Source organism: Tachysurus fulvidraco, chromosome 22, assembly GCF_022655615.1.
Source record: "Tachysurus fulvidraco isolate hzauxx_2018 chromosome 22, HZAU_PFXX_2.0, whole genome shotgun sequence".
NCBI classification, from domain to species: Eukaryota; Metazoa; Chordata; class Actinopteri; order Siluriformes; family Bagridae; genus Tachysurus; species Tachysurus fulvidraco.
The window spans coordinates 881,933-909,712 of record NC_062539.1 but is presented as its reverse complement, the minus strand read 5'-3'; the positions used below and the strand labels follow the sequence as shown (position 1 = coordinate 909,712).

At 42.3% G+C, this 27,780-nt stretch overlaps 1 protein-coding gene across 1 annotated transcript; it reads right to left on the bottom strand.

The window, feature by feature from the left end:
• Positions 1 to 60: 60 nt before the first annotated feature.
• LOC113636908 (serotransferrin-2-like) lies at positions 61 to 26,979 on the bottom strand. The gene is made up of 15 exons (XM_047806748.1): positions 26,826 to 26,979; positions 19,689 to 19,819; positions 19,268 to 19,370; positions 18,989 to 19,174; positions 18,292 to 18,419; positions 17,375 to 17,570; positions 13,775 to 13,941; positions 13,557 to 13,653; positions 13,192 to 13,212; positions 12,794 to 12,958; positions 12,440 to 12,575; positions 12,095 to 12,162; positions 11,364 to 11,542; positions 10,697 to 10,880; positions 61 to 269 (listed from the first exon to the last, which is right to left on the bottom strand). The coding sequence occupies exons 1-15, from the start codon at positions 26,863 to 26,865 to the stop codon at positions 226 to 228; spliced, it is 1,845 nt and encodes a 614-aa protein (XP_047662704.1). The 5' UTR covers positions 26,866 to 26,979; the 3' UTR covers positions 61 to 225.
• Positions 26,980 to 27,780: the final 801 nt, after the last annotated feature.

The window sequence follows — 27,780 nt, the reverse complement described above, 5'->3', positions numbered from 1 at the left end:
ATATTCTTATTTAATGTAATGTGTTTAGTAATATTTGTGCAAAATGAACAAAAAACAACATTTTGATAATCATTTCTTTTTTATTTCAGACAGCTTCTGAATAAAGAATGGAAAAGCAAATCACACTCAGATGCCATTTATTCCAAAAAGCTCAGAAATTAAGAACAATGAGAGAGAAATCTACAGGCAGATGTTTGTAATGTGTCCAAGACAAACAGGACCCTTTTAGGATGCTGTACAAATGTTATAGGAACAGGCCTCCTCCAGTTCTGTGGAGAACAAACAGAAAGAAACGTCAGTGATGGAGACAAAGAACACAAAGAACACAGAGACGTTTAAATTGTATATAAAACAGAGAATTCACTGTTGTGTACAGATCATAGCAGCGGGCTGACTGACATGGGGGAAAAAGAAAGTACACCCTATGCTGTTCTCTACAAACATTTTTGTATTGTTTGTTGAAATGTTCTAGAGTGACCCCTTCTGTTCAAATGGGGTATTGCATATTATTGTTTAAGTCCTTGTGATGATGTCACAAACGTGAGTCTAGTATTCAGCAGCAGCAGCAGGGAAGAGCATGCGGTCATGGCTACTGCTCCTTGATTTAAGTTGATTTGGCACTCTCGGTATGTAGATATTGCTACATGCATATTTACAGTGTGGATCACAGAGGCAAGCATCTAATGCGTCATGTTCATCATGGCACTCACGAGGCTCATCGACCATAACCACAGCTGCTGCCGTGATGGCTAGAGCAGAGGCCAAACTGGCTAATGCAGAAATAGCATTTGCTAAGAAAGAAAGTGAACTGAAAATACAACAAGCACAGCTACAGGCATCATTAGACACTTTAAGGCTGGAAAAAAGGGTTTCGGCCATACAAGCAAAGGCCGAGGCCTTAGAAACAACTTCAGAGCAAGGATGTAGAGGAAATTCGAGTGTAATAGTTACCTATAGAGGACACAAAAGAACGAACACAGGCTTACTTAGAGGAACAAGCAGATAGCGTCGTGGATAAACAAATGCTGATGCTAGATGGGCCATATCATGATAACGGATACACGAACGTCTCCGAATTGCAACAAACACAGACTACTGCGCTGAAGCATAGAGGGTCAGCATAGTTTTTATGACACACCACCCATGTCTCAGCTTGTCAATACAGAGGGCTGGGAGTATCCTACCATTCTGCAATCCACAGATTTACGTTCTACGCCATTTCAAGGCAATGAGGAAAGGAGCGGAGACAGGCGAGTGACATTCGACTATTCTCCAATCCTGTCAGCTACACCCTTACAAGCTGGACCGTATCAAGGCAATCCTCATACAAATAACCAAATGTATGATGTCGTCAAGTTCCTTGCAAGATGTGAATTAGTGTCCAACGGCCTAACGCAGTTTAATGATCGTCCAGAGACTTTCAGATCATGGAGGGCATCCTTCATAAATGTCACTAAAGAACAGAGTCAGCTAAGCATGGGCTCAGTCTGATTTGGGACAGATTTTATGAAACATATGGCTTGCTGGAAGTGGTAGAAAGCACTCTATTTGGGAGACTGGAGAGCTTCCAGATCTGCTCATGGTTATTTGATGTGTCTTTCCTATCTAGACGCACGATGGAGAGTGAATCCAATAATACAAAAATTACCATTCAGCTTACAAGAAAAATGGCTCACAGTGGGATCTAAGTACGGAAAGGACTACAGAGTCTTCTTTCCACCATTCAAGTTTCTAGTAGACTTTGTGTGCCAGCAATCTAGAATGCACAACGATCCGAGCTTTTTTCTCACAGCAGTACAGGAAGAATCGCGCAAACCAAACAGACAATCAAACAAAACGGTTTTCCCCAGAGCCGTTGGCACACACTCAGGTCTCTTCTGAAAGTTTGTCAGCTGCCAGTGAACTAAAAAATAATGTAAACCCAGCAAAATAGTGCTTTCCACACAAAAAGATTTAGAGGATTCAGGATGAAACCTATGGAAGAGAGAAAGTTATTGCTTAAACAACAAGGCATATGCTTTAAATGTGGCAGCTCCATAGCACACATGGAAAAGAACTGTGATCGGGCTGTCAAGTGTGGCAGCACTCCATCCAGGTCCAGCACCATGGACCAGAGAACCACAATCCCCTATTTCAGAATATCACAAAGTGAGTGAGGATGCACTCGTGGAATCCGAGATTTCCTCAGCTTGTACAGAGGTATGCAGAGACAGTCAACTTCTACGCTTATGCTCCAAGGTTTGTCTTGTGAAAGTATTTCCTGAAAGCCACCATGAGAAAGCAGTCAAAATGTATGCAATATTAGACGATCAAAGAACACGATCGCTCGCAAGATCAGATTTCATCGATCAGTTCGGCATTACAGAGTGTAATGTAGCCTATACTCTCAAAACATGTGCAGGCACAGTCGAAACAGAAGGGAGACAAGCACAAGGCTTTCAAGTAGAATCATTTGATGGAAGCTTAGTCTTGCCCCTACCAGTGCTTCTTGAGTGTAACGAATATACCATCCAAAAAAGCCATCCCAGATATGAGTGGTCTTTGACTCGAGTGCTCAATGCAAATGTGCATCACTGAACAAGGTTCCCTTGACGGGTCCTGACCTCAACAACAGACTCCTTGGAGTCCTCATTCGTTTTTGCACAGAGCCTGTTGCCTTCACAGAAGATGTAAAACAAATGTTCCCCTGCTTCAAAGTTTGGTCTGCAGACAGGAACCACCTTAGGTTCCTCTGGTTTCGAGAAAATAACCCAGAGAACGAGGTCGCGGAATACCATATGAAGGTACACGTATTTAGGAACAGTCCCTCTCCGACAGTGGCCATCTACTGTCTCTGTCATGCAGCTCAAGAAGGAGAAAGGGAATTCGGTCAAGACGCCCGACAGTTCATGGAGCAAGACTTTTATATGGATGACGGATTGAAATCCTTACCCTCCTCAGAGATGGCAACAGACACAGGACATGTTGGGTGGGTCTAATTTGAAGTTGCATAAATTAGCTTCAAACAGCGAGGTTATGAGAGCTTTCCCATCTGAGGATTACGCAAACTCACTGAAGGAAATCAAGCATCGCATTAGTTCAGGCAGGCCACGCAGTAAGCTGCATCAGCTGCTAATCAGCTGTCCACAAGGCGCACCAATCCAGCACGACTTCCGTAATTTCCCCTCCTTTTAAATCCCTCCCTCGAGCGCACCTACGCATCGCCGCTGCTGCGATCCAACACCCTCCTCCGTCCCCGACTCCTCCAGCCAGAACCTGTTAAATTCTTCACGTAAAAAAAATTCGCACCTCGCGCAATTTCGGTTCTGATTCTGAGCTGCAATGGGGGGGGGGGGGGGGGTCTATTCATTCCCCAGCGCTGCCTCCCCACCCCGTCCATGCATGCGCACGGACAGGCGCGTGGGAAAATTCTCCCAGAACAGAACCATCCCGCCAACACTAACTGTATGCTCGCTAACATTCATTTACGAAGTGGTCCTGACTGAACTGGATTTAGGTGTTAGCTAACTTCCTATGCAGCAAATTCTTGGCTTGCTTTGGAATCTGGACACAGACTGCTTCAACTTTCATGTCCAACAGGATAGAAAGCCTTATACTAGGCGTGGATTGCTGTCTGTAATCAACAGTTTGTATGATCCACTAGGATTTGTGGCCCCATCACGTTTCAAGGCAAAGTACTACTGTGAGAGCTAACTGAGAATGTTGCTGAGTGGGACGCGCCCTTACCCGCAAACAAACAAAAGGTGTAGGAGGAATGGGGAGATTCATTGCAAGAACTGCAACATATTAGATTAGATTAGATTAGATTAGATTAGATTAGATTAGATTCAACTTTATTGTCATTGTGCAAGGTACATGTACAGACCTTATGAAATGCAGTTAGCATCTAACCAGAAGTGCATAGATGGCTTATTTACAAGTGGCAGTGTAATAAATGAGGGTATGAGGTTATACAGAAGGTGTAGTAATATGTACTATGTTTTATACAAGTAATATGTTTCTATACAAGTATGTTACAGTATGAAGTGGTATGACCGATAGCTGTACAAAAGGAATGTCATTGTGCATATATACATGTTTTTCACCACCCTTTGACGGGCTTTGTGGTCTGAAGCTGTGAGCTGTTAATACCACAATGAGATGCAGCTTGTGAGGATGCTCTCAATGGTACAGTGGTAAAAGTTCTCCAGTATTCTGTAGCACAGACGAGACTTTTTAAGTCTCCTCAGAAAATATAGGCGCTGTTGTGCCTTTTTAATCAGGATAGAGGAGTTGAGAGACCAGGGGTCTCATTTATAAAACTGTGTGTAGGATCCCTACTAAAAGTTTACGTACGCCCAAAAGCCAAAAATGGTGTACGCCAAAAAAAATTTCGATTTATAAAACCGCGTGTACGCACACCTGTAAGCAATGTTCCCTTTATAAATCACAGATCACCCGCAGATGTGCGTACGTGAACCAGCCTCAAATCCCGCCCCGTACACGCCCATTTTTAACCATAAATAGTCAATGCAGATGACTGCGCGGGCACAAGAGTGGACCTCGTTATAATGAGTTTCCTCTGCACTCTGTGTGTTTAAAAATGGGGTGAGGCGTCTCAAGGGTAGCCACTGTCGCCTGCAGGTTATAATTATATTAAAAGCAACATTGTTAAAATTATATTAAAACCAAAATTGTTACATTTTCTATTTTTTAATATTGTTAAACTCACCAAGAAGCCAGCCATCACGTAGCTGCTGCGCCTGCATTTAGTCTGTTCCCTACACTGTTATGTGTCAAGATAAAGGGATCATGTGTTGAACCAGGCCAGCGTGCCACAATGTTTGTGAGGGTCGTGTTGGAGTCACATATGATTTGCACATTAATAGAATGCACATGCTTTCTATTAACATAAGCAAATTAATTTTCAGATGGTGCCCTTATAGCAACATGAGCGCAGTCAATTGTGCCGATTACATTTGGGAAACCAGACATTGCTGCAAAATTTCATTATAATTTCGGCCTGTTCTCGCACAGTGTAGGGGAACCTGATGTACCGACTACCCATATTAAGTATACCATTCAAAACGACAAATATTATGGCACTCAGGGACGGCTGTGATATACCAGTCCTATAGGGTGAGATGATAGATTTATTTCATATACGAAAAGGTTTTAGACACAAAGTTGAGGATTACTTCTTAATTTTTTTATATATATAAATAATTTACCTGTCTGCCAATTCCCGCTGGAAACAGCCGGTTGCCAAGAACCCCAGAGTGGTGAGGACTTGTATTTGGACTGGGATGGCATGGTTCCGGTGTGTTGCCCCCTCTAATACTGGACCCGATTCAACACATATATCTAAGAGCACAGCTCTAGGGAATCTAAATCGGCTTATTAGCCAGTCATCATCATGGGCCAGGAAATCATCATGGTCCCTGAAAACTCGTTCTCTCCTTATTCTCCCATTGCGTAATCCTCCAACAGTGCCAGCAGTGCCACCATGAAGCATTACATACCCTGGTCACCGGAGGATTTATATGTTTCTAGCAATTAGACTGATCGTTAACACCTTGACAAAATCACAGAATTAATTTGTGGGCGAAAATTTAAGACAAAAATGTTATAGTGAACACATACTTCTTCATGACGGTTTTGTAATGAACACCGTAATAGTTAGGACCGATGATGAGTAGCGATTGTGCTTCATGACTGTATTTGCAGACTTTGACATTTTATGACATATGTACATTAAGGAAAATATTTTGTTTTTACACTGTGTTCTGCAGCTCTGTAATAAAAGGGTATTTCATGCTATTCTGTATGACATGTAGTCGCGCCATCTCCTCCTGCGCTCCCGTTGTGGACAATGTGACTGTAAGGCAGCGCTGATTATTCATTTCATTCATCTTCTACCGCTTATCCGAACTACTCGGGTCACGGGGAGCCTGTGCCTATCCTCAGGCATCATTGGGCATCAAGGCAGGATACACCCTGGACGGAGTAGCGCTGATTATTATTATTATTATTTTATTTTTAATACATTTTTAATTATGTTTGGATTTTACTAGATGTATATAGCCTAAAACAATCGGCACAAATAACACTGTTGGATTTAATCTTCATGATAATGTGGATATAACGTATGAAATGGAGTGAAAATTAAATGTCATTAATTCTTATAATTGCTCTTCTCACATGAATTTTCTACAATCTAACTTCAGTTCACGGCCTCACCATTTGTGTCGCCAATTCCCTTTGTCTGCAGAATGTGCGTACGCACGTCTCAAAGTTTGCTTAAAGGTGCGCACATTTTCCCGTCAAGTTTGTTTTTTATAGATCACAACATTTGTGCGAAAACTGGCTTTATAAATGAGACCCCAGGTGAGGTCCTCAGAGATGTGTATTCCAAGGAACTTGAAGCTAGGTACATGCTCAACAGCAGTTCCGTTGATGTGAATTGGACGATGAGTGTGATTGCCAGCACGTCTGAAATCCACAATGACCTCCTTGGTCTTTTTGGTGTTAAGTTCCAGGTTATTGTCCTCACACCATGCTACTAGGTGCTGGATTTCCTCCCTGTAAGCCATCTCGAGGTATGGACAGGTATGCAGTCATGGGTGAAAAGGGAGTATAGTATAGAGACTAGAGGATAGAGACAATACACATCCCTGGGGGACTCCAGTGCTGATGGGGAGACTGGAGGAGGTGACAGTGTTCAGACGAACAGACTGTGATCTGTTCGTAAGGCAGTCCAGAGTCCAATTGCAGAGTTGTGTGCTGATGCCAAGTTGTTCCAGCTTCAGGGTTAGCTTGGAAGGGCTAACTGTATTAACAGACCTGACAGTGGGTTTCACACGTCTGATGACTGGAGAGTACTTGGGCAGAAGGAACAATGAGAGATGGTCTGATTGTCCGAGGTGGGGAAGGGGTCTGACTCTGTAAGCATCGGCCATACTTGTATATATATGATCCAGAGTTTTTTGTCCGCTGGTGAAACAGGACACATTCTGTTGGAATTTTGGCAGAAAAGATCTTAAATTGCCGTGATTAAAATCCCCAGCAACAATAACGGCTACATCAAGATGCACTGTCTGCAGTTTGTTGATAGCAGAACTTAGTTCTTTCATGGCTATGCTAGCTTAGCATCCGGGGGGACATACACTGCTATCACAACAACCCTCACATTGTAAATAAAAGGGTCTACACTTAATGATCAGGTATTCAAGATCAGCAGAGCAGTGAGAAGAAACAGTGACCGAAACAGTGCACCATGTTTTGTTTACATAAATGCACAAGCCACCTCCTCTGTTCTTACCAGTACATGCTGCATCCCTATCCATCCTGAAAATCGTGTGCCCCTCGAGCTCTAGTACGCTGTTTGGGATGCCGGTGTTAAGCCAAGTTTCCGAGAAGACCATGATATGGCAGTCCGTAGTCAGTCTCTGTGTGAGGGTCCAGATCCTGAACTCATCCAGTTTGTTCGTCAAAGACCGAATATTGGCTAGAAAAATACTTGCAAGTGCTGGTCGATGTGGGTTTAGCTTTAGCTTAGCCCGAAGTCCTCCACGTTTTCTCCATCTCTGTTTACGGTCTCTGCGTCGGCCCCGGCGCCGGACACGTCCGGTCGTGATAAAGAGCTATCTGTGATTCCTTATGAACTCCGGTGGTATCTGGTCAAATGTGAAAGTAAAGTCCGAAACAGAGTTTGTGCAGATGTGACCAATATCTAAAAGTGACTGTCTGTTGAATGATATGCTCGCATGACAAAATCGCGCAAGCATGCAGAAGAATAGTGCGTAAATAAGCACAAATACAGCAAATCTGAAATTCTTGGGAGCAAGCTCCAGAAATTGCAGAAACAATTTACATACTGGTGAAAATGTGCAAATTTGAAAATGTGCAATATGCTCATACATAGTCAGTACACAAAGTGTACTAATAGACATACTTACAATAGCTGCTGGCTATTGGATAATTGGAGTCAAAAGGTGTGTGAACAACCTCATCCATTCCTATGTTATATGCCACAAACTCAGGAGGGGCTGTGAGACTCAAAGGATGGCAGATGTTGGATTAGATGTATTTGGCCCCTTTCTGTATCTGCTCGTAGGACAAGAGGTGGGTACGCAGAAAGCAAAAGATGGGAAGCCCTATTCACATGTCTAAGCATCAGAGCGATTCTTATGGAAGTGATCGAGTCCTTGGACTCCTCCAGTTTCATTAATGCATTAAGGAGGTTTCTGGCAATCCGGGGTCCAGTGAAACAGATTCACTCTGATAGAGGCACCAATTTCATTGGAGCTTCTAAAGATTTGCAAATTTCTTCCAATGTTGATGAAAAGGCGGTGAAACAATTCCTGTCAGATCACGGCTGCATGTGGATGTTTAAATACTTCACATTCATATTACATGGGTGGGTGCATGGGAGAGGATGTTCGGCATTGCTCGCAGGATCTTGGATTCCATGCTTCTGCAGATAACATCCTCTGAACTCACACAGGAGGTACTCTCCACCTTCATGGCTGAAGTCACTGCCATTATAAACAATAGGCCACTGATACCCATGTCAACCGATCCAGCAGATCCTTTTATCCTAATTCCTGCCACGTTACTTACCCAAAAGACTGATACTAGCTACAAGCAACAGTAGCGCACGGTGCAAAGTCTTGCGAATACCTTCTGGGACAGATGGCATAAACAGTACCTTTCTACCCTACAGCATCGAGAAAATGGCACCACCAGCAACCCAACATTTCGAAGGGATGCGTAGTTCTGCTCAGGCACTCTCAGTCTAAATGGAAATATTGGCCCCTGAGCATCATAACAGAAACTTACCCCAGCCAAGATGTTCGAGTACAGAAAGTGCAAGAAAAATCATTTGGAGAGGGGGACCCAAAATGTTTCTGAGACCTATTAATGAGAGAGTACTCCTAATTCATTAAAATTCAAGATAGACTATTCAGGTTTAAACTCAATTAAAAGAGTTTGGTATTCCCCAAATCCCAGATGGGGAATGTGCTGTTCTCTACAAAGATTTTTGTATCATTTGTTGAAATGTTGTTCTAGAGGGACCCCTTCTGTTCAAATGGGGTATTGCATATTATTGTTTAAGTCCTTATATGATGACGTCCCAAACGTGAGTCTTCAGCAGCAAACGTAGTTTTCAGCAGCAGGGAAGGGCGACTGCTCCTTGATTTAAGTTGATTTGAAGGCACTCTCGGTATGTAGATATTGCGACATCATAGTTTCAATGCGTATTTATATTACATTGTTATATTTTGTATGCCAGACGTTAATTTATCTCTCTTGGTTTTCGTGAATGGCACAATCTATTTCTGGAAATAGTTGATGCTAGCTACAAGGAATGTGAAGAGCCTTTGTTGTGTTTATGTGAACATATTATTGCATATGTATGCTTAGAGTTCTTTATTGTACTTTTACAGTTTAAATCTTGAAAACCGTTACTGAGTTTATCGTCTTTTTTTTTGGGGGGGGGGGGCGCGTTATCTGACTGCATACTCAAGCAAGGCCTTTGAGATAAAGGGCAGAACAGACCCTCCTTTAACTCTGTGTGTTTATCAGGCCAAAGCATTTTCTTTCAGAATATTTTGGGGTTTGTTCACATTTTGCAGACCTAAAGTCATGCTCCATGTTCTTTTTGGAGAGAAGACATTTGTTACCATCCTTCCACTGGTTCTGTCTCTTTCTGACTGTGATGTACGGTGGCCGAGAAGTGCAAAACACATTAACAAATCAAAAAACAAACTAACAAATCCGAAAACAAACTAACAAATCCAAAAACTCAACGACAATTCAGACAACCTGGAAACTATGTGTAATGTGTAAAGTTCTCCATTTAAATATAAGAAAATAACAGAATTATTCCACAGTAATCCATTCCATCCATCCATTCCAACCATTTCCCTACGGCAGACTGTTGAACTTCATGTATACCTTGAGTGACAGGTGTCTTGTCCAATGATCGCTAAATGTTCCAATCACAAACTATACCAACCTCTTCCGGGTTGTCTGAATTGTCGTTGTGTTTTCGGATTTGATAATGTGATTTCGGATTTGTTAATGTGTTTTGCACATCTCGGCCACCGTAGTGATGTCATGAACATAAGCAGTGAATGTGTTAACTGAGGCCTGCAGGTGACATGACGTAGCTCTTGGGTTTGTCTTTATACCTCTGAGCGGTAAATGGTCTGAGGTCTGACCTTGGACTGAGTTCACCTGGACGTTCTCTCTCCTGTCCTGAAGGCTCTCCATTAACAAACAATTCTCACTTTACAACTGTGAATTTCAGACTGTTTGGACACGTCCTTATAACCTCCCCAGACTGATGAGCACAACAGTTGCTTGTCTGAGCTTGTGGCTCGATGTAGACACACACCTGAGTGCTCCACAACACCAAACTACAGATGTGCTGCTTCACCTTAGACACACCTTAGACACTGATGAGCTCATCTCGTGTGTTTTATTAGTAACGCCTGGCTGCTAACGAACAATTTAATAATTTAATGATATGGAGGTTGGAAGGATGAACTGAAAAGCTGCTTTACTTTGATGTCTCTATATGACTAGATGTTAAAAACAATCACCAGAGATTAATTCATTTGTTTGTTTTATAGAAGTTGAGGACCAGGAGGGTGTACTTTCTTTTTCTCACGTCAGTGATTGTATAATGTGAACTGTGAAGTGTTTTTACCGGACTTGGCCTTTGGACATTCGTGCAGTGATGTTATGGAGGTTAAGTATTCTTGTCCCAGGAATTCCTCATAGCTCTGTTTTACCTCCTGGAGACATTTGGTGCCTTCTCCAAACGGTGATTTTCCATCTGTAGAGTCAAAAATCCTGAAGTCAGGGTCTGAGCCAGAAGGACCGAACTTCTCCTGAAAAACAGAGAGGAAATGTCAACAGTCACTCAGAGAGTTTCAGTGAGTTCATTCTGAATCAATCCAAAGGTAAGTCTGTGGAGAGAAGGTCACTGAGCAGCACAGAACATCCTGCATCATCACATGGTGTCTGGCGGATATTTAAAGCCGAGTTCGTTGAGGTCAATTCGAGTCTCATGTCTGTCTTAAAATTTCAGGATGCCAATCAATTGTAGTAAATATTTTTAAAGAACCGTGTGGAGCACACACAGCAGGTTCTGACCATGAAGGCGATCGGACACAACGATGGTCTGCATATAAACGTCCAGCAGATACGCTCATGATAGCTCACAGATAGCTCTATTCTGCTCAGAACACTTTATTACTGGATTACAATATTATATTTAAAAGCCAAAGCAAAACTACATCCCTGAGAAAGAGGAAGGAGCAGCTACATGTGATGCTGGACACAGGTGAACTCTGCCTGGTGTTTCTACTCACCTGCTGGTCCTTGAGGAACGACACCACCTCCTTTCGTTTTCCTTCATGAGTGATGACGGCGTGAGCTGGAACTTGGGCTAAATGACAATTCTGGTATTCAGTAATTTCAGCAGAGCCTCCGGGGCAGATGAGCTGGAAGTCTGATGATTTGAAGGACTTAGCCCATGCTGGCCCATTACCTGGGGGGGGGGGGGGGGGGAGAGATTCATTATGAACACTCTAAAGAAACTTCACAGCAGATTACTGTGGTTTGTGTTAGGAAAGTGTTGAAGTGTTGGTGAAGATCTCAATTAATTAACTAATTTCCAGCCGCTTTTATCTCTCATAGTTTATACAAACATAAAAAAGTTACTGAGATACCACAAAGAAGTGTAAACTCCTCTGTCCTGACACTGGAGACTCCTTCACAACATCACACACACGCACACACACAGACACACACACACACACGGACACACACGCACAGACACACACACACAGACGCACAAACACAGACACACACACACACACATGCACACACACACAGACACACACACACGCACAGACACACACACACAGACGCACAAACACAGACACACACACACACACATGCACACACACACAGACACACACACACACAGACACACACAAACACAAACACACACACACAGACACACACACATGCACACACACACACACACACACACACACACACACACACAGGTTGAATATTCACTGGATCTGTGACTCACCATCTGTGTTATCTGTTGCAGTGGTGTGTTTAATGAAGGCCACGTCACCAACACCTTCAGCCAGACACCTGCAGCACACAAACACAACAAACTCAACACCATTTCACTTCAGTATTCAGTCTCTTAGTAATCAAACCTTTTAGACCCACACTAAGACATTCCTCATCATGTCAGACCATCTATTTGTTCAGTTACAGTAACAGCTGATGCTAATTACAATTAGAAATCAGAAAAGGTTTATTTTATAATAAAATTAATTTTCCAACACAGTTGTACATCACTAACACCTGCTGATGTTAAACACAAAGCCATCTTTAAAGTCACGTGATGTGATGTGAATCGTACCTGAAGGCTCCATCGTAGCCATAATAAGGCTCGTCATGACTGGCTTTGCATTTGTTTGTGGCGTCTCCCTTACACAGTTTACACAGATTTGATGCAGGATCTGAACCAGGAGCACAGCTTGCAGTGAAGTATGTTGCTATGGACAAAAAAAACTAATATTCAGCATGTTATATTTCAGCATGGTTTTATCTACATTAAAACATCACTCGCAATGAGCGTGTGAAGGAGGTGTGAAGGAGGTATGAAGGAGGTGTGAAGGAGGTGTGAAGGAGGTGTGAAGGAGGTGTGAAGGAGGTGTGAAGGAGGTGTGAGGATGATGACATCATAAAACAGGAAGTCTATCTTCTGACTCACAGAAGTCACAACTCTTGTATTTTTCATGGAGGAGACCCATGGGAATGTTCCAGCCTGCGGTTCGTCCCACGCCTGTGTGACATGACTTTTTGTCTCTCAGATTTTCCCAGGTCACACCGGAGCTCTTGCGCACTACAGCCACAGAGTAAAAGGAGGAGGTTTCTCCTATAGGGGCACAGAATGAGAGGAAGGACTTACACTCAGTACAGGGCCTTACGATATCTGTGGGTTTAAACAAATCATTATATATTTATTACATCATTTATGATACAGATTTTAGGTGAGTGCTGATGAGTTAGAGGTCACCATAAATTGGGAAAGGTGTCAGACAGACAACTGGACGGTGGGAGTTTATTTATGCAGCTAATTTATAAGCTTGAGAATGTGAGTGAACTTACCTGACTCAGATTTACACTTTTCTGTCAAGAAAGAAAACAGAATCTTTAGTTATCCAAATGTAATAAATTCCAATAAAACACTTCTTACTGCCCTGAATTAGACTTATCTCCTGACTGTGTGTGTGCTGTTGCTATAGAAACACTAAACTATTAGAACAAGTGCATTAATATAATTCTGCTGTTATTAGAGAATTAATCAACACCAATAAATCTGACCAATCACAATGCAGAACTCAGCAGCTGTCTGGTGTTATGAGGAAGCATCAACAGGTTTATGATAGTTCTTTATCAGAGCTTACGGGTTTTGAAGGATTTTGCTAAAGGAAGTGCGTTCATTTTAAAAGTTATTAACTGGTGTTACTCACCAGCAACGTACTGCTCCACCATGACCGGCACCAGACCGCACTTCCCAGCAGTGTACACTTCTCCTCCATCAACTGCAATAGCATCAGCTTCATGAAGCTGCACACACAAAGATATTTTTTAAAAAGAAGAAAGAAAGAAAGAAAGAAAGAAAGAAAGAAAGAAAGAAAGAAAGAAAGAAAGACGACACAGAAAGGACAAACACACAGTGTCTGTTTACCAGGATGGCTTTGATGCAGTCCTGAACTGTAGCTTTGGTTTCACACTGCAGCTTGGTGTTGCCTTCATCATCAGCAGTTTTGCCGCTCCATAAGTCACATTTAGCCCTCTGACTTACTCCCACTGTACACCATTTAATAGCCTGGGACGACTCGCTAGCTGTGTTATCTGGAGAGGAAATAGATTTGTTGTTAAAAAGCTACTTAACCCTAATGCAGGTGTATTTTACTATATTAAAACATCAACTTTCTTGGTCTATTGCAGTGATTTTTGTTAATATTAATAATTAGTTTCTAGCAAGAAACAACATAATCTTCTGATAGAATGAGAAATGAAAAGCTCAATAATCTGATCTGCTCTATATATTATCTTAGCTCAAGAATCTTAGATTTTGTTGATTATAATTTTATAACAAGAAATATTTAATGGCTTTAGTGTAGTGATTTTTATGCTTTTATGTGTGTTACATAGATAGTTAGAGATAGTGTGATCAGTGTGCTTTAACTCTCTTCATTTGAATATATTGTCTTCTGGTAAAGTTCCTGACTTTTGTGTACTTATCTGTTTAACCCACTTTGTTCTAGAGTAGTGTGATTTGAATTGTGTTATATTCTATACCATTGTTGATTTTATAGTGTTGGTCTTTGTTGTTCTCTCAGCTGAGTACCCAGGAGTAGTTTCAGTCTCCCTTAAGGTGTGAATTGTGGGCAGGGCTTACTTACTTAAACGGAAGGTTCACTGCTACAGGTTTGTAAGTATCTCTCTAACACATTGCAACATAAGTGTCTAGTACCATTTGATATATTCTACCATACCTTAAATCTCACTCTTGGTTGCCTGCAGATATTTGCCTCAAACCCATCCCTTAACTCTTACTGTCACAGACGCTCTCGTCCACAGAGCAGAGGTCACTGTTCCAGTAACCTCATCTACCCTCCTCTCTTGTGTAAGTCTCAAACAGTGGGGGTAGGTGGGCTCTGGAATTGTCAGTCTGCTGTAAAGAAAGCTGATTTTATCTCTGCTTTAACTTCCCATTACTCCTTTGATTTCCTTGCGCTAACAGAGACCTGGATATCCCCACAGAACACGGCTACACCAGCTGCTCCATCCTCTGCCTATGCTTTCTCTCACTCACCACAAGAAACAGGCAGGGGTGGTGGTACAGGTTTATTGTTGTCAAAGAGATGGTGCTTTACACCCCTCCTCTTCTCTCATTTAACCATCTCTTCTTTTGAATTCCATGCCATTTCAGTTACCTCTCCAATCAACCTTATCATTGTTGTTTACCACCCTCCTGGTCCACTAGGAGACTTCCTGGAAGAAATGGACACATTTTCCCTTCCGATAGCTCCCCTCTGACAGTGCTTGGTGATTTCAACCTCCCCTCTGACAAGCTTCAATCTTCTTCCCTCCTGACTGTTCACGACTCATTCGCCCTGACACTTGACAGCTACATCCCCACACACAAAGGAGGAAATGTCCTGGACCTGGTTTTCAGCCATCCTTCTCCAGCTACAGACATGACTGCTACCCCACTACATCTCTCCGATCACCACCAGATATACTCTCAAAGTGAGCCAATATCATTAGATCATTCTTACCGTCACTCCTGGCCAAGTTCTCCTCAGATGTAACTTCTGCCAAGACGTCCTTCTACAAGGAAAAGCTTGAAGATAGGTCACAAGACTCTCGGTAGCTCCACAACATCATCGCTTCTCTACTCAACCACCCGGGTCCACCTTCTTCATCCTCCCTTACTGCAGAAGACTTTGCTTCTTTCTACTACGAGAAGGTTGAGGAAATCTACAGGACCTTCACTTTTGCCCCGACTGCACTTACATCTCACAGTATGGATTCCCCCACTCTTTTCAGCAGAAGAGATTTTACAATCCAGTCTTGCAATTCTACCACCTGCCCATTGGATCCACTCCCTTCCACTATGCTCCAGACCATCTCACATGACCTTCTGTCCTTCATTACCACTATCATCAATAGATCCATTTCATCTGGTCAGGTACCAACTGCTTAAGAGAGCAACGGTTATTCCCATCCTAAAGAAACCTGCTCTGGATCCATCAGACATCAATAACTACAGACCGGTATCACTTCTCTTGTTTCTTTCAAAAATTCTTGAACGCATTGTCTATAATCAACTGTTTGTCTATCTCTCACAGAACAACCTCCAAGATGCCAACAGTCTGGCTTTAAAGCAGCTCACTCCACAGAGACAGCCCTTTTGGATGTCTCTGAGAAGCTACATACTGCTATATCAGACAAACTGTCATCCGTCCTTATCCTCCTTGATCTTTCAGCAGCATTTGAAACGGTCAACCACAAGACTCTTTTATCCACCCTCAAGAGTCTTGGGATCTGCGGATCAGCTTGGGAATGGTTCTCTTCCTACCTGGAAGGATGCTCATATCAGGTAACATGGAGGGGAGTGACATCTGCTCCATGCAGACTCTCCACTGGTGTCCCACAGGGCTCAGTACTTGGTCCTCTTCTTTGCTCCCTGTATACTCACAATCCTGGTGAAGATATTTCCTCACATGGGTTCTCTTACCACTTCTATGATGATGATACAAAACTTATCTTCTATTTCCCACCCTCAGATGCCACAGCTTCTGACCGGATCTCAGCATGTCTGGCAGAAATTTTACCATGGATGACTGCTCATCAGTTAAAGCTCAATCCTACAAAAACTGAACTGCTGATCATCAGTTGATTCATCCCCAGGTCATGACCTTGCTACATCCCTGCACAATGATCTGGTTACCTTGGGGTAACCATGGACAATCGACTGTCCTTTTCCTCTCATGTTGCTAATGTGACTTGCTCATGTCGATTTCTTCTCTACAACATTCGAAGGATTCTGCCATTTTCCCCCACACAGGCTGCTCAGGTACTTGTTCAGTCTCTTATCATTTCAAGACTGGATTACTGCAATGCCCTGCTGGCAGGTCTACCTATGAACGCAATTCGTCCTCTGCAAATGATCCAAAATGCAGCTGCACAGGTTGTTTTCAACCTGCCAAAGTTCTCGCATACCACCCCACTGCTGAGATCCCTCCACTGGCTTCCGGTAGCCTCAGATTCATAACACTGATGCTGGCCTACAAAGCCAAAAATTCAAAGCCAGCTCCCTCTTACCTCAAAGCCCTCATCACTCCTCGCACTGCACCTCACCCTCAGATCTACAGAAATGCTTGACTGGTCCCACCATCTCTCAGGGTAAGAGGCAAGTATACTACAAGACTCTGTGCTGTTCTGCCCCGAGGTGGTGGAAGGAACTGCCCCTAGAGGTCCAGACAACTGAGTCACTGGATATCTTCAGACAGCAGTTGAAAACCTACTTATTCAGAAAACACTTCAACTAGCACTTCTTTCCTTATTTTTTTTTTGCATTTTTTGCATCCAACTCTTTAATTGTAACTTTGAACAATGTTTTGAACTCATGGTATCTTAAGTATGTAACCATGTGAACCAGCATTAATGTATCCAATGATAAGAGATTTAAGCATTTATGTAAGTCACTCTGGAAAAGAGAGTCTGCCAAATGCTGTAAATGTAAATGTAGATAGAAATATAGACAGCATGTTACCTTTCCTGAGGGAGTGGATGGAGTCCCAGTAATCTGCTTTCAGGTAGATGAAGGAGTTGCTGACCTCTGGGAGTCTCGTCAGCTTCGACGTCGAGTCTTTGAACATCAGGTTTCTTTCAGGACCCACAGAGGAGAACAGACCCTTATCCTGTGACACAAAAACAGATCCTTGGTCATGAAACATCTCTTGATTTGTTTAGTGTAAATTTTGGATAGACAAATAATGCCACACTCCCTCTGGAGGAACTCGAACAAGTTTGAAGTTTTCCTCTCAGATGAAATCATTTATTAAAATAAATATCCACATGAACACCTGAAGAGATGAAGAGTGTCCCAAAGACCCAGAAGGTACATTATAAGAAAAGTCTGAGATGTTTCAGGAGTTTAGAAGAAAATTTATGTAAATAAATTAAACATTTCTTTTCCAAATCTACAGGGAGCCGCAGCAGAGGGATGAAAGAGACACTTGCGGCTCCGGAGCCGTGGGTTGCCGACCCCTGGTCTAGAGGAACATGTAGGTGGGCATAAACATTCAACCAAAAAAAGATCAATCCATTCCTTCTCTAATGACTAGGAATAACAAACAGCAGGACAGATAACATGGTGAAGATTCCCATAAGGAAACGATTATGTAATGAATATGAACATTTATTAAGTTTGACTCAATTAATCAATATGTATGAAAGAGTCAGTATCATATCGGGACCTTGTGGACCTTATTTTCCTGTATCAGATTGTCTGATATGTTTGATCTGATTAACGCCGATCAAATGTGAGCTTTAGGACAAATCCAGTCTGCACTGGTTACAGCAGTAGTGAAGTCATTGACACAGAGTTAACAGACGACTCCAACGCCTCCTCTGTCTTATCATTGTGTACCGATCACGCTGAAAGATAAACAGAGCGTGAGGTTCTTACAGGAGAGCTCCTTCATAATCGTAATACGGCTCGTCGTGAGAGCGCTGGCAATTGTTTTTACACAACTTGCACAGTTTGGCATTTGTTGCTCCTGGCACACAGCTCTCAGAGAAGAAATCTGCCACCGCTGCAACACAAAAACCACATGGGCTCAGTGTGAGTAATAATAATAATAATAATAATAATAATAATAATAATAATAATAATAATAATAATAATAATAATACACTCACACTGATGGAGTTGATTATTTTCTGTTACCCAGACAGACTTACAACTGTGCTTTTGTTTTTTTCTTGTACACAAGTTATTTGTCAGTGATTCTATGTGAATTCATTAAAGACTTTTACACACTACATTTAATCCACTGCTTACATTTAGTAATCCCTAAAACATAGCGTTAGTTTCTGTTCTCACTCTCATTACAGCAGCTATAAGCAGTTACAGTTGTTCCATAACCTTCGACTTATATTCATCTGATGTGCGAGTCTGTAAATGAGCTGTTACTATGGAAACCATACTGTCTTTGAATGAGTGCATGAATTATAAATAAACCTGAACAAATGCGTGGAGCTGCTTTTATAGAGAACTAATCAACACCTTTTGGCCATTTAGTAGGTGGTGATTCATGTGTGTCTCAGGTGCTGTGGTGTTTGTGTGGAAACTGATGAACCAAAGCTTGAACAACTCCCTCACCGTCCTCCAGAGGTTTGTCATCGATGCCACCCCATTTAATCTGTTCGTTTTTGATGAGCGCCCCGATGGGGATGTTCCAGCCTGCAGTTTTCCCCAAACCAGTATGACACGACTTCTTCCCAATTAGCTCATTGAAGCCAAAGCCAGTGCCTTTCTTTGCCACAGCTACAGCGTAGTAGCAGGTCCCTACAACATCAAGATTACAGACTCAGCCTGATTAGTAGCAGCAACAAACAGGCCTTTATTTTTTACACTTAATTTAGCTGTTGATTTCACTACCTGTGTTATAATGTTCTGCCAGGATGGGGTGAAGGTTATGGGGATGGAGACCGGCTGTGTAGATATCTCCTCCATCCAGAGTGATGGCATCTGCTTCACCTTTCTGATAAAACAAATTCAAACAATTTACTGATTACAAGATTTTCAAATCCTCTTTTTTCCCCTGCATTATGAAACCTACAGAACTATATTGTATATCTGTGTTAACTTGCATGTTTGATAATTAACTAGAAATCTAATTAGCTGTTTCCATAAAACCTTCATGTGACCAGAATAACAAAGTAAAGAATCAGCTCTCGGTATGAAGGCAGTGATTTAAACTAAAAGTGAGAAGAGTGTAGACACTTTATCATGTGTGTTTGAAATGCAGGTAGAAGAAGTAAATGTGCTGCAGTGGTTCTGTTAGTGACTCTGATTTTACCCCGACAGCTTCGATACACTCCAGAGTTCCTGCCTTCTTCACGCAGTCTAGAGACTTTAACTCCTTGCATTTCCTCAACTCCGCCTCTGACTTTAAACACCATTTGATCCGTTGTTCTGCCTGCACTAAGACTGAAATGACAAGAAATGAATCACAGTTAAAGAGTAAAAAAATCGTCATAACCTAATAATGAACTTAACCTTAATACACTGCGTCCTTTTGGGAAGACAATGGAATTGTATGATATGAGTGCAGTCGCACTGTTGGGGGTTTTATTTTATTTATAATTTGTTGTATTGAATGAATCGGGTCAGAGGAATTTTGTTTAAAATGAACTTGACTGTTTGCTGATAAAATAGTATTTTGCTGATAATGAGTGTAATGATGAGTCGTAAGACTGAGGATCCATTTGCAGCTTTAATAGAGAATCTCGGAAACAACAGGCAGAGTTCAGTACCGGTAAACACGACAGTGTGGGTAAGGCAAAAACGTAGTCAGAACAACAGGCAAAAGGTCAGGGCAGGCAGAAATCAGTCGTGAGGCAAAATACAGAAACAGATCAAAAACCAGAAACAGGAATAATCAGACAACGCTCAGAATGATAGCCGTAGCAAATCAAGACTTCGCAATGGGATCAAGTTCGTTTGCTTATTTAAGTGCGCCAGCTGATAGAGAACAGCTGGTGCACTGATTAGGCTGAGCGGGGTGTAGTGGGAAGTGTAGTCCGGGAGCGCTTAGTACTCCGGAGACGATTCTCTCCGTTGTGGGTGCGGAGGTGAGGCAGGTGTGCTGATCATGACAATGAGTGTGTTCAGGGGTTCTTTGAGGTTTTCATACTGAAATTACACACACATCACTATTCACACCTCAGACATCACTACAGACTGGAGCGCCACACACACACGCACACACACGCACACACACGCACGCACACGCACGCACACACACACACACACACACACACACACACACACACACACACACACACACACACACACACACACACACACACACACACACACACACACACACTGGTTTGTCTTAAACGGGTTTCCTTCAGCCTTCATTTTCTAGTCCCTTTTTTCAGGTTTAAAGATGAGTGTATTTGACTTTAAAGGCAGTTTACTAGACACTTGTGAAGAACTCACTCTAATCAAGAAAAATGTGGTGACCTCAAAGCTGTGAACTTCATGCAGGTCATTTAAATAATCTGAATTCGTGTTTCTGAAAATCCACTATAACATCTGTAGATTCATCTGTAGATTCAACTCTGAGCAGCAGAAACATTCGTCACATAAACACTAAGGTTACCTATAAGGAATAACTCCAACTGTGTTACTGACAAAAGTCCAGCTGAGAGCATTGGGAGTGAAAATGTCTTAGAGTTATAATTCATTATCAGAGGATCTCTGAGTGATCAGTAATGTGTTATTTATGGTGCACAACTTTAAGAACCATCTACACACTCATTCCAAGTGATGTGTGAGATTCTAATCTAATGCAGATGTGACCAGTTAAATATGTTTATTTATTTAGGTTTATTTGTTTTTATTTTAATGGGTGGATTTTGTGTCCGAAGATGCTCGATCCTCAATTGATCCTCAATTATTGCTGCGTGTTAGTTGCTTTATGAAAAGCACATTTGAGTGGGGCGCTTTGATTTCTCTCCTGTGTGCATGCTGTGTGGGTAGAAAAGGTCTTTTATCTTCCTGTTGCTTTCCTCTGGGATGTGCACGTGAACGCAGGTAGCATAGTGCCAATAGTTTAACCTCGTTTGTGAGGTGCGGCCAAAGAGCACTAGCTGCTGTTTGTTTTTATGTATGTAAATTTTTTCTGAGCTGTTTCAGAGCTGTTTCATAAACTTGACTCATTGCTGGATCACAGTCGGGGCCGTGCGGACTTTGCGGCAGTGAATCGCTGATTTACAGAGTGTTTGTTTTTAAAGATTGTTCTGCCCCATTGACTTGTATGATATATTTCACTAATGCATTGTTGGATATCTGTCCCTAGTACAAGTTTATTGAATTAACCGGTTTTGTATTCCAGCTCTGTTAAGCATCTAAAAAGGTGTTTTTTAATTAATCTGGCTTTATCAGCAAATAATATTAATGCCTAGGGAAGACCGGGAAGATAAAGAAAGAGTTATTCAAATACTTACCGAACTGTATGGCTGTCCTGATTCATATATTGTTTTGCAGGAGAATTTCTTATCTCGACGACAATTAGAGAGAGACAACTTCAAGAATTTTCACATGCTCTCTGTGGCTTAATGTCAAAAGTAATTAAAAATGCTCCTAATGGTATGCCTAATTCTGAGGTTCTTTTGTGGGACAAAATGTAGAGTATGTGCTGGATTCAGCCCTCTGAAGGGAATTAAAACTAGTTTACTTGATGTTAGAAGGGAAGCTATTAGATGGGAATGGGAGGGCATGATGAGGGGTCCTAGGGACCGTAGTTTTTCAATTTCTTCTACCCATGGGCTGCAGTATGGGGTTTGTTGGTCTACATCAATGTCTACAGGTTCTGAACTAGCTGTGCTAAAAGAGATGCTTAAAAAGCAGCAGGAACAGCTTGGTCACTTAACACGCAATGTGTCTTCACTTCAGAATGTCCCAAGACGTTTCCTTCCTACTAAAAGTACCACTAATCGGGGTTCAGTTATCTGTAGGAGGTGCCAACAGCCGGGCAATTTCTCTTGTGAGTGTAGTTCATTGTCAAGGGTTGATTGAGCTCCCTCACGTCCTCTTCAGCCAGTGGTGCAAAGGCCCCAGCCCTCTGTTTCCTTTCAGGAAAACTAGAGCCTTCTGTGCTATTGAGCCACAGTTCAGAAGGTTATGTGTTTGGCTCAGATGTTGTCTTCCCCGATGTAGAAAACATGGCCTCTTTTTTATCCCCATGCCCCCATGTGATCGTTAGGTTGGGTGGGGTGTTAGTTCCCAGTTTGCTGCTCATAGTTAAAGATCCTCCAGGTACTAATCAGATCTCTGGTGTTCTGGGCATGAATATTGGTCGAGAATGTTATAACGAATTGTTTGGACAATATGGGTCAGCCCTTTTTGAAGCAGCTTTAGTGCAGCATGCCCCTAACTCATGGCAACAGGCCCTACAGAAATGCCATCAAGTTCAGGTAAAGACCCTTTTAGACTCTTCAGGCCGGGTTCGGGTTCGAGGAGGTAAGAATATTCATGTACCAGGCGGCACCATGATGTTTATTCCAGCTACTTGTTCTCAGCAACATGCTGGATTGAGTGTTGTGTTTGAGCCCTCTAGTGGTGGGTTGCCAGCGGACCTTCTGGCTTTCCCTGCCATTGTTAATGTAGCCTGTGGACAGGTTTATGTTCCAGTTATCAATGTAGGGCTAGTTGATGTTAATCTTTATGCACAAACTGTCCTGGGTACTGTTAGTTCAGTAATGGAAGTGAGTCTACCCCCAGGTGTTGAAGATGTTCCCTTGAGTGTGCAGGCCACTGTCTCTGCCCAGGTAATTACTGGTTCCCTACAGGACAAAATAAATGCTGTTGATCTGTCTCCATTAACTGCTGAAGAACAGTGTCAGGTTAGGGTGCTGTTATCTAAATATTCTTCTGTGTTTTCAGAACACGATGGTGATTTGGGTTGTACCACTTTGATTACACCTGAAATTCCTCTGACTGATGAGTTTCCCGTTCTGCGGCATTATAGACGCATCTCTCCCTCAGAATATGAGGCAAAGCTCATATTAATAAGTTACTGGAAACCCAAATTATAAGAAAGTAGCATCCTCCTATTATCCTGGTAAAGAAAAAGGATGGTAGCCTGTGAATGTGTATTGATTATCGTCAATTGAACAGTAAGACATAAAAGATTCCTTTCCATTACCAAGAATTGAGGAACCTTTAGATGCTCTTTCAGGTGCCTGGTGGTTCACTACAATGGACATCGCGAGTGGCTACAATCAGGTCCCAGTGGCCAAGAAGAACAAGATGAAAATGCACCTAGCACATTTCAGAGATTCATGGAAAGCATGTGTGGTTCGCAACATTTTCAATCATTGTTGTTCTATCTGGATGATGTTATAGTGTTCTCTCCAACAGTGTCAGCATTTTCAATGAATGGAGGTGGTCCTGAAAATTTTAAAAATGAAGGCTTAAAGGCCAAACTGGAGAAGTGTTGTTCTTCCCGGCCTGAGGTGGTCTACTTGGGGCACTTTAGGGTGGTGACTGACCCTAAGAAAATCAAGGCAGTTGCTCATTGGCAGCCTCCCCAGCAGGTCTCAGAACATCTTTACTTTTTGGGCTTTGCCAGTTATTACAGGAGGTTTGAGGAGGGTTTTGCCAAGCTGGCTGCCCCACTTCATCGTCTAGTAGCTAATCTGACTGGGGCCAAGAGGAAGAGTACAGCCTGGTCTTGCAAGCAGGCTTGGACAGAGGAATGTACACAGTTTTGAAACTTTGAAGCAGTGGTTGGTGAGCACTTCCCTCTTGGCCTATGCAGACTTCTCATTGCCATTTATCTTAGAAGTAGATGCAAGTAACAACTGATTGGGAGCAGTCCTGTCTCAGGCACGGGGGGGCAGAGTTCGACCAGTAGCCTATGGTAGTCAAGGATTAAGACCTTCAGAGAAGAATATGTCCAATTATAGTTCCATGAAACTGGAATTCTTGGCCCTTAAATGGGCGATGAATGACAAATTCAGTGAGTATTTACTTGGACATAAGTGTGTAGTATACACTGACAATAATCCCCTGAGTTACCTTAATGCCTTAAAATCGGGTGCTTTAGAACAGAGGTGGGCTGCTCAACTTGCCACTTTTGACTTCAGCATCAAGTATCGGTCTGGACGCAGCAATAGCGATGCTGATGCACTATCACGACAGCACCCTGCTGGGCCTGTACTGGAAGGTATGATTCTGGGAAGCTCTCATCCTGAGCCTCTCCAACAGATTGCTTCCATCAGACCGCTGAATGAATGTGTACAAGAATCTATTATGGCTTTTCCTGGTCATACTTCTACAGATTTGCAGGGTGGGGAGGCCTTTTTTCAGCTTTTGCTCCCAGCATCTCTAAAGACTGTGGTGATGCAGCAGCTCCATGATGAGAATGGTCATCAGGGAGTGGAACGTACAACAGAGTTGGTCCAACAAAGATGTTTTTGGCCAGGTATGTGTTCTGAAATTAAGCAATGGTGCCAACAATGCGAACGCTGTAGTGTTGCTAAGGATGTCTTTCCTCGTGCCTAGACCTATATGGGCCATTTGTTAGCTTCAAGGCCTAACCAAATTCTGGCTATTGATTTTACATTAATTGAGCCATCACAGAATGGAATAGAGAATGTACTTGTCCTGACTGAAGTGTTTTCCAAATGTACCCAGGCAGTGCCAACTCGCGACCAGAGAGCATCTATGGTGGCAAGGGTTCTGGTTAATGAGTGGTTCTATAGGTTTAGTGTTCCTAGTCGCAAGGAAAGGAACTTCGAAAGTATCCTTATTCATCAATTGTGTGAGTTGTACGGCATTGAACAGAGTGGGACCACTCCAACTCATCCTACTGGAAATGGTCGATTTGAGTGATTTAATCGCACTCTGCTGTGGACTCTACCCTCCTGTTAGAAGAAAAACTGTGCTGCCTATCTCCCTCAAGTGGTTTTCTCTTATATTACTACCCCACATCAGTCTACCAGTCAATCTCTCTATGTTTTTAATGTTCGGGCAAGATCCACAATTGCCTGTCGACTTTCTTTTGGGTCAAATTGAGGCCCCCACTCAAGGTAGTGTTCATGACTGGAGTTATGACTATCAGGCTAGACTTCAAGTGGCTTTGAAGGGCTAGAAGTCGTGGTCTAATGGTTAGAGAATTTGACTCCTAACCCTACGTATGTCACTTAACTTTCACTTTCATGAAGGCTGCAGAGACCGTAGAAAAGAGGGACATTATCGGAGAGTACAGGATGACCCTTTAAGTAAAGGTCAGTTTGTGTATTTGCGGGACCTTTGTGTGCGAGGCCGGGCAAAGATTCAAGATCGATAGAGTTCCATGGTTTACAAAGTGCTGCGAGCCCCTACATCTGATGGGTCTGTGTACACCATTGCCTCTATTGATGACTTTCAAAAAGTTAGACATGTGCATCGTACTCTGTTAAGAGCTCAACCATCTGGGCCTTTGCGGCAGCGAACCGCTGATTTACAGTGTTTGTTTTTAAAGATTGTTCTGTCCCATTGTCTTGTACAATATATTTCAGTAATGCATTGTTGGATATTTGTCCTTGGTACACGTTTATGGAATTAACTGATTTTGTATTCCTGCTTAGTTAAGCAGCTAAAGTGATTTTTTAATTAATCTGACTTTACCGGTTGTGTTTGGACTGTTACTTGTATTTTTATTCTTTTTTTCTTTTGTTTCTATAAGTATATGTTACTGTATAAATATCCACATACGACTATCTGATGATGCACTGTGATGTTTGAGGCAAAACAGAAGAGGGCAGTATATTTGTGTCTTGTTTTTGGTTCATCCCTTTTTGGTTCATCAGTGTGTTAAACATTATGCACTGATTTGTTGTGTGGTTTGTCCATTCTGTTAAAGTGGATCTGATCTAGTCTCTTATCAGTTGTCGGTAAATACCTGGTAAACTGTACATGATATTTTAAAGTATTTTAAGTCCAAATGATTTTTGTAAAATAAATTTGTACTATTTTTGGAAAGTCACATCTCTGTCTTTAATCCCATCGGAACCAGGAGGGTCCTTCATACTATTGTAATTTCTTTTTGGTTTAATTCTTCTTTTTGGGTTTAACCTATTTTCCTGGATGAATAAATAACCCAGGTTGCGTAGTCGGTTCTTTTACATTTTTCATTCTTTAACCACAGATGTTCTTCTAGCATGGATGATTTTAGACGAGGCTCGGTGCAGTTCTGAGCTGTACATGTGTTCAACACAAGAGCTGACAGTTCAACACAAATCATTAGCAATGACAACACAGTAGGAGCAAACAGATGAGGCAGTGTGTCGAGTGGGGAAGATATTTTGATGTGCATAATGTCAAAGGTACTTGTGGACCTACACAAAATCCCTGATGAATTCCACTTTATTATTCTGATTCAAACACAGCCAACTAGTCAAACATTTTATACCACACATAATAGAGTATAGTGACTTACCGAGGCAGGACAGGAAGGCACAGATGCTGGAGAGCTTCATGCTGGACACAAAGGATGCAGCAGACAGTGTGTGTGACAGTGAGGGAAGCTTTATAGAGAGCCTAGAGCTGAGGGGCGGAGTCAGGATAAAGAGGACGTGTGGGTTTAATCTCAAATCACCCCTCAGTCACTGAAAACTAATCAACTCCATCTGACCAATCAGAGCACAGAACCCAGCAGAACTCTAGCACTTACACACACACACGCGCACGTACACACACACATACAACATGAAGCAATGCTGGCAAACACAGAATGGGACATAATTTCACAATATTAATGATTTCAGATCAGAACGGTCTTTATTGCCAAGTACATTTTCACATACAAGGAATTTGTTGTAGTACAGGAGCTCCACATTGTAAACAGAATGGCAACGATAATAAATGAACACATATAATACAGTTGTATGTACAGTGGAAAAAAATGTGCAAATTGAAATATAGATCTGCAAATTGAAATATAAATGAGTATGTGTAAACAATGTAAGGATAGGGTTTGTTCTGTGTATGTTAGGTGTTCATCAGATGTATGTTAATTGATCATCAGATGGATTGCCTGAGTGAAGAAACTGTTCCTATGTCTGGTTGTTCTGGAGCTCAGGGCTCTGTAGTGTCGACCAAATGGCAACAGTTCAAAGAGTGAGTGTGCTGGATGTGAGGGGTCCAGAGTGAGTGAGTGTGCTGGATGTGAGGGGTCCAGAGTGATTTTCTTTGACCTTTTGCTCACTCTGAAGTACAGGTCTTGGAGAGTGGGGAGTGTTGTGCCAATGAGTCGTTCAGCAGTCTGGATTACCCTCTGTAGTCTTCTGAGGTTGCATTGGGTGGCTGAGCTGAACCAGTCACTGAGGTGCAGAGGATGGATTCGACGATGGCAGTGTAAAACTGTTTCAGCAGATCCTGTGGCAGGTTGAACT